At 56.6% G+C, this 5548-nt stretch overlaps 1 protein-coding gene across 1 annotated transcript; it reads right to left on the bottom strand.

The window, feature by feature from the left end:
* Positions 1-1357: 1357 nt before the first annotated feature.
* Positions 1358-5079, bottom strand: ACHE (acetylcholinesterase (Cartwright blood group)). Its single transcript, XM_036767238.1, has 4 exons — positions 4021-5079; positions 3161-3645; positions 2447-2616; positions 1358-1581 (listed from the first exon to the last, which is right to left on the bottom strand). Exons 1-4 carry the CDS (start codon positions 5074-5076, stop codon positions 1460-1462), a joined length of 1833 nt encoding a protein of 610 aa, XP_036623133.1. The 5' UTR covers positions 5077-5079; the 3' UTR covers positions 1358-1459.
* Positions 5080-5548: the final 469 nt, after the last annotated feature.

The following is a 5548-nucleotide window of genomic DNA, read 5'->3' as shown; positions in this document are numbered from 1 at the left end:
CTGGGGCATCTGGGTGTGCAGAGTACCTGTAGCAGCCTTGAGCTACAGAAGGAGCACAGGTGCTGAAGACACCTTATTTATTGACTTTATCCTTCTGAATTTGGGAAGGAGAATCATGTGTAAAAGGAAGATTCCTTTAATGTCTCATGTCTGCCGTTAGTTTTCACAGGTTCCAAAGGTATGCTGGGTGTAGAGCTGTCCATAAGACTAGATAGAGATGGAAGCTTAGTCATTTTATATTAGCCTGTCATGTCAGGCTTTATTCCCATTTTCCTGGAGTCCTAAATTCTCGGACACGGATTGTAGAAGGACCTGGAGTCAAAAGCTGTGCCTATTTCTGGCCGACCCACCCACTCAACCCTGTGACCATTCGTGGTTCCATAGAGCCTCCTGGCAGTGAAAAAACAAGTTATGACATTTTGGCTTTTTTCCCTAGACGGACTCATGCTTGGCTGCCAGACTGCCTTTGCTCTTGCACCCACAATTTTCTGAGCTTTCTTCCTTGCTCTCCTCTCCCTTCCTCCATAACACTTTCTACTAAGTGGAAAGACAGTCTCTGAACTTTGAAAGCCAGAAGGCTTTATCTCCTTTCTCTATCACAGCCTACTGGGCCTTCTGCTGTAGAATCTACTTCAGGAGCCTGCTTTATCAGGACAGGATCAGTGTTGTAGGGTCCCCAAAGCCACAGGTCCAACCCTGTTATCCAGCCCATGCCAGAAGTGTTCGGGCAGGTTGGGCCCAGGCTCAGGAGTGCATTGGAAAGCAGGTCTTAGTTTTACGTGTAGGGGAAGAAATTCGAGTTAGCGAGCTCCAGGTTTGGGGGCATTGGGCAAAGATGAATGGGGTGGGGCAACGAGCTCGTCTTGAGATGCCGGACCGGACCTGACGGCCCTTTTGGTCTGGAGGGCTCGTTTTCTCCCTGCTGCAGCTTGCAGCTCTTCCCAGGGCCGGTTGGAAATTACCGTGGTAGCTCTGAGGCTTAACCAGACCCCTTCTGGCACCACCCCCTGCCTCTCCTTCGAAGCTGGCTCTGCAAAAGGGAGTGTGAGGCCTCCAGAGGCCCGCCAACAGCGGACCTCTAAGCGTTCCCACTATGCAGCCTCTTCCATTAAGCCTTTAGGTGCTGCCCAGGACCTGCCCACAGTGGCATGGGCACCAAAGCTGCGCTCACTTATCTTCCGGGCCTTGCCCCACCCCCTCCCCCCACCAGGCTCACACAAGCTCTGTGACCAAGTTTATTGGCGGCCCAGAGGGGCGAAGGCACCGCGGGGGGAGGGGACTCGGCCCCGGACATGCATGGGGCGGAGAGAGCCCTGGAGGATGGGGCCAGCCCCGCGGCTTTATCCGTGTTATATCCCAGCCCTGAAATAAATAGTATGTACAGCTGTGGGGCTGGGGACAGTGGGGGGAGGCCAGCTTCCTGGAGTGGCGAAGGAGGATCCAAGGGTCCTGAGCCCCTTCACAGGTCAGAGCAACGCTCCTGTTTGCTGTAATGGTCGAACTGGTTCTTCCAGTGCACCATGTAGGAGCTCCAGCGGTGGAACTCCGCCTTCCACTGGCGTTCCGCCTCATCCAGGCTATCTGCGAGGGCGGCCGGTGGCCGTGGCGGGGGGGTTCCGAGGCACACCGGCGTAGGGGAAGACATTGGAGGGGAGTGGGCGGGGAGGGAGAAACAGGAGAGGATGAGAGCGGACGACATGCAACAGAAGAAGCGAATGGCCGGGACGGAGATGGAGGGGGACAAGGGGCGGCAGAAGACGAGGGAGGAGAAAAGAGAAGACAGTTGAGAAAGAACAGCCCCGTTAAGGGCGGGGCGGTGGTGCTCAAACAACCGGGAGACCCTCAGCCGCCCCTCTCCATTTACGCTCAGAATGCAGTGGATTATTCTATAAAAAAAAATTTGCCTTTTTCATGTAAACAACAAACGGGTCAGGGGCGTGTCCCCGAGAGGGGCGTCCCTGACGTGTCCAATCGGAGGCTCTCCCTCCGCCGAGAGCTCTCACGGGGCGGGGCGGGTGGGAGGGGCGATGGATCTGGCGCTCCCTGACACCGGGGCCCCTCCCTTCGGCCGCTCCGGAGAGTCGCCGTAACCCGGCCCGGGGAAGGGGTGACGGGTGTGTTATCGGAGCAACAAGAGGAGGAGCGGGAGGAGGGCGTAGCGGCCAAGCCTGAGCCCTGGGGCAGCCCCACCTCCGGCCGGGCTGGGGCTAGCGCACGGGGCATCCCCGACTAGGAAGGGGAGGGGGAAGAAGAGAGTGGGTTACACCCTGACGGGGTGAGATATGGGGCCCCAAGAAGGCCTCCCCGAGGCTCCGCACCCTTCCCAACACCCGCCGTCCCCCGAGGGTCCAGCAAACCACATCCCGCCCAAACTGCTGCCCCGCCTGCCTCCAGCCTCCCGCCCCATGTGGCCTCCCCCACTCCCCGTTCCTAGCCGGCCGCTTACCGGTGGCGCTGAGCAGCTTCGGCAGGAATCGGTTCCAGAAGGCGCAGGCCTGCGCGCGTAGCCCTCGCCGGACTTCCAGCGGCCGCAGGTTGAGGCTTACGTACTGCTGAGCCCCCGCCGTGTAGGGAGGCCAGCGCGGGGCTTCGCGCTCCCGGGGCTCGTTGGGATCGCTGGGGGCAGAGCGAGGGCATGATGACACCCGGGTCTGCCAGGAGCCGCGCCTCCTTTTCCCTCTGTACTTGACCCTGGCATCTTCATTTCCCCCATATGTAGTGCCTGGCACACATTAGGCTTCTAATGCTTATTGACTGACGGCTGCCTGTTCTCTCCTCTCCCCACCTCGCACCCGCCTCCCCGTCCCCCCCCCCTCCCCATGAAAGAGATGCTTTGGATCTGCAACCAGAGGATCCGTGATCAAATCCCACCTCTGCCGCTTATTATCTGTGTGGGCTTCAGTTACTTCATTTCTAAAATGAGGTCCATAGGGTCCCCCCCCCATTGTCTCCCTCATCCCAGCCATCTTTTTCCTTCTTTTCCACAGTCGCACAATCATCTTCCTCTTTCATTACCCTTTCACCCCTTTTCGCCTCTCATCTCTCTGCCTCATCTCTCCTCCATGCCCAGTCACTCCTCATTCTTCTTATTTTTCCCTCTCCTTGCCTGTTCCTCATCTGAATCTTGTAACTATTCCGTCACTCTCCCAACCCAACTGACCCAGTACGGGCAAAGTTGGCCCAGTATCTCATCAGGCGACGGGCAAGGACTCTTTCGGGGCCAGTGTAGTTGAGTGTCGGTTCAAGGGGAAGGCCAAAGATAAATTCAATCTCGTAGCCGTGTGGGACACCCATCCAGAGGGGCCAGGACAACGTAGAGGCTCGATGGTCAAAGACATAGGCGTAAACACGGGCACCTTGCGCAGCAAGTCCCCCTGCTAGCTGGGCCGCAGGACACACCACGTTGTGGTCACCCACGACATCACCCAAGGCCTCACGAAGCCGGGCAGGGTCGTCAGGATGTAGCCAGTCCGTGTAGTGCAGAACCACAGCCTCTGCGGCCAGCTCACTCGCTTGAGGGACCCCAACCTGCACTCCAGCCAGGAACTGGGCTCGATTGATCAGAGACTCATTATCTTTGCTGAAGCCTGGGGCCCCATAGACCAGGAAATAGGAGCCCTCATCCTGTACTACACCTACCAGCACCTGAGAAAAACAGGACAAAGAGAGTAGAGACCAAAAAAAGTCAAGTACACACAGAGATAGATACATAGAACAACAGGAACCATGAGAGGGGAGAGGTGAAAAGAAAGGAGACCAAGGCAGACAGGAAGAAAGAGTACAAGAGAGGCAGACAGGACAAATATGGAGAATGAAAGAGAAAATGTATAAAATTGGGGAGAAAAAGAAGAAAGACATTTGTAAGATTGGGGAGAAAAGAAATATGTTGACTGTCATCCCTTTCTTTTCCTTCCCCACTAAGCTATTTTTGGGTCTAAGTATGCTTAAGTGAAATGGGAGGTGAAAGAGTATTTCTGAATTTGGGGAATTAATGAATGAGGAGCCAGAAACCACAATTACCTGCAGGCCATGAAAGTCCCCAGCGTTGATGAGGGCCTCAGGAGTATCACTGAGGAAGTCTCCATCCACAACAGGAACAAAGGAGAATCGGAAGACACTCTGTTGGGGTAGCACCTGCCATTCCTGGTCCACAAGATCTTGGGCTGGACGGGTCCTCAGGCAGACCACCAGCTCAGTGTCATTGCTGCCAGTGGGACAGCCCACCAACCGGGCCAGCAGGGTGGCTCGCCTACGAGCCTCACCTGCCCCCACAGTGGCCCAGGGTCCATTGGGAGCCCCACTCTGCAACACTGCCCGATGGAATAACCCACGGCTTGGAGGTGAAAGCAAGTGCATGCCTACAGAGGCGGCTCCAGCACTTTCCCCAAAGAGTGTCACTGACCTTGGGTCCCCTCCGAAGGCTGCCACATTGTCCTGTACCCACTGCATCGCCAGACGTTGGTCCAGCAGCCCCATGTTGCCGGGTGCCTCCCGGCTCCCTGGCAGTGCCAGGAAGCCAAAGGCACCAACTCGGTAATTCATGGAAACGAGCACGGTGCCCTCAGCCCTGGCCAGGAACCGTCCGTCATAAACATCAAGGGAGGAGGCCCCGCTGTAAAAGCCCCCCCCGTAGATCCAGACCAGGACTGGCGCAGGAGCCGCGGGTCGGGGAGAGGGCGTCCACACATTGAGATAAAGGCAGTCCTCACTTAACTCCCGGTTAGGGTTCCACATCTCAGACCCTTGGAAACCCGGATACACGTTGTCCACGTATTGGTAGCAGACATGTTGGTAGGATGTGGCATCCAGGACCCCAGTCCATGCCCGTTTGGGTTCTGGAGGCAAGAAGCGCCTGGGTCCCACTGGGGGCTCAGCAAAGGGGATACCCAGAAAGGCAGAAACGGGGCCTCCTGGGGCATTGAGATGAATTCCACGAAGCTTGCCCTGCTTGACTGTCACCAGCAGGTCAGGATCCTCAGTGGTTTCAGCCTCTATCCCCCTGCCCAGGAGGAAGAGGAGGAGGAGAAGGGGTGGGGAAGGACTATGGAGAAGCAGTAGAGACAGTCGCATGGCCATCCTGGTGCCTGCAAGGGTAAAGAGGGACAGGAGGTGGGATAGCCAAGGAGGGAGGAGAGGGAAGAGACAGTCAGAAAGCAAGAAGGAGGTTAGGATTTTGATGTAATAGTTATCATGCAGAGACAGAAGAGGAGGGACAAGCTGATAGAGACAGAGAAAGTCCCAGAGACCAAGCCCTTTTGCTTCATGCTCAGAAGGTCTAGATACCATCCTCTGTGGGTGGTATAGACTGAGATGAGGCTGTGGAGGGGTTATGTGACACCCACAGCTACAGTCCACAGAGGGTGGGGCCAGAGAGAGTTTGGGGAAGTTGAGAGAGAAGGGGAGAGAGGAGAAAGAGAAAGGACTCTCATGTAATTGTCCTTGGGTCAGGAGTTCTGGGGTTGTGCCAGGAACCTGCCTCAAACTCCTGCCCAATCCCTATCCTTACCCTGACCTGTTCTGGCCCCATCCCCTGGCACAGAGGCCTAGC

The sequence above is a fragment of the Trichosurus vulpecula genome, chromosome 7 (assembly GCF_011100635.1).
Source record: "Trichosurus vulpecula isolate mTriVul1 chromosome 7, mTriVul1.pri, whole genome shotgun sequence".
NCBI lineage: Eukaryota > Metazoa > Chordata > Mammalia > Diprotodontia > Phalangeridae > Trichosurus > Trichosurus vulpecula.
Note: the sequence above shows the minus strand (reverse complement) of the source record. Positions and strands in the feature narration are given on the sequence as shown.

Coding starts and splice junctions, on each gene's coding strand:
- ACHE (XM_036767238.1), bottom strand. CDS start 5,076: ATGGCCATGCGACTGTCTCTACTGCTTCTCCATAGTCCTTCCCCACCC. Junction 3,646..4,020: donor GGGACTTTCATGGCCTGCAG/GTAATTGTGGTT, acceptor TGTTTTTCTCAG/GTGCTGGTAGGTGTAGTACA. Junction 2,617..3,160: donor GCCAACTTTGCCCGTACTGG/GTCAGTTGGGTT, acceptor CTCTGCCCCCAG/CGATCCCAACGAGCCCCGGG.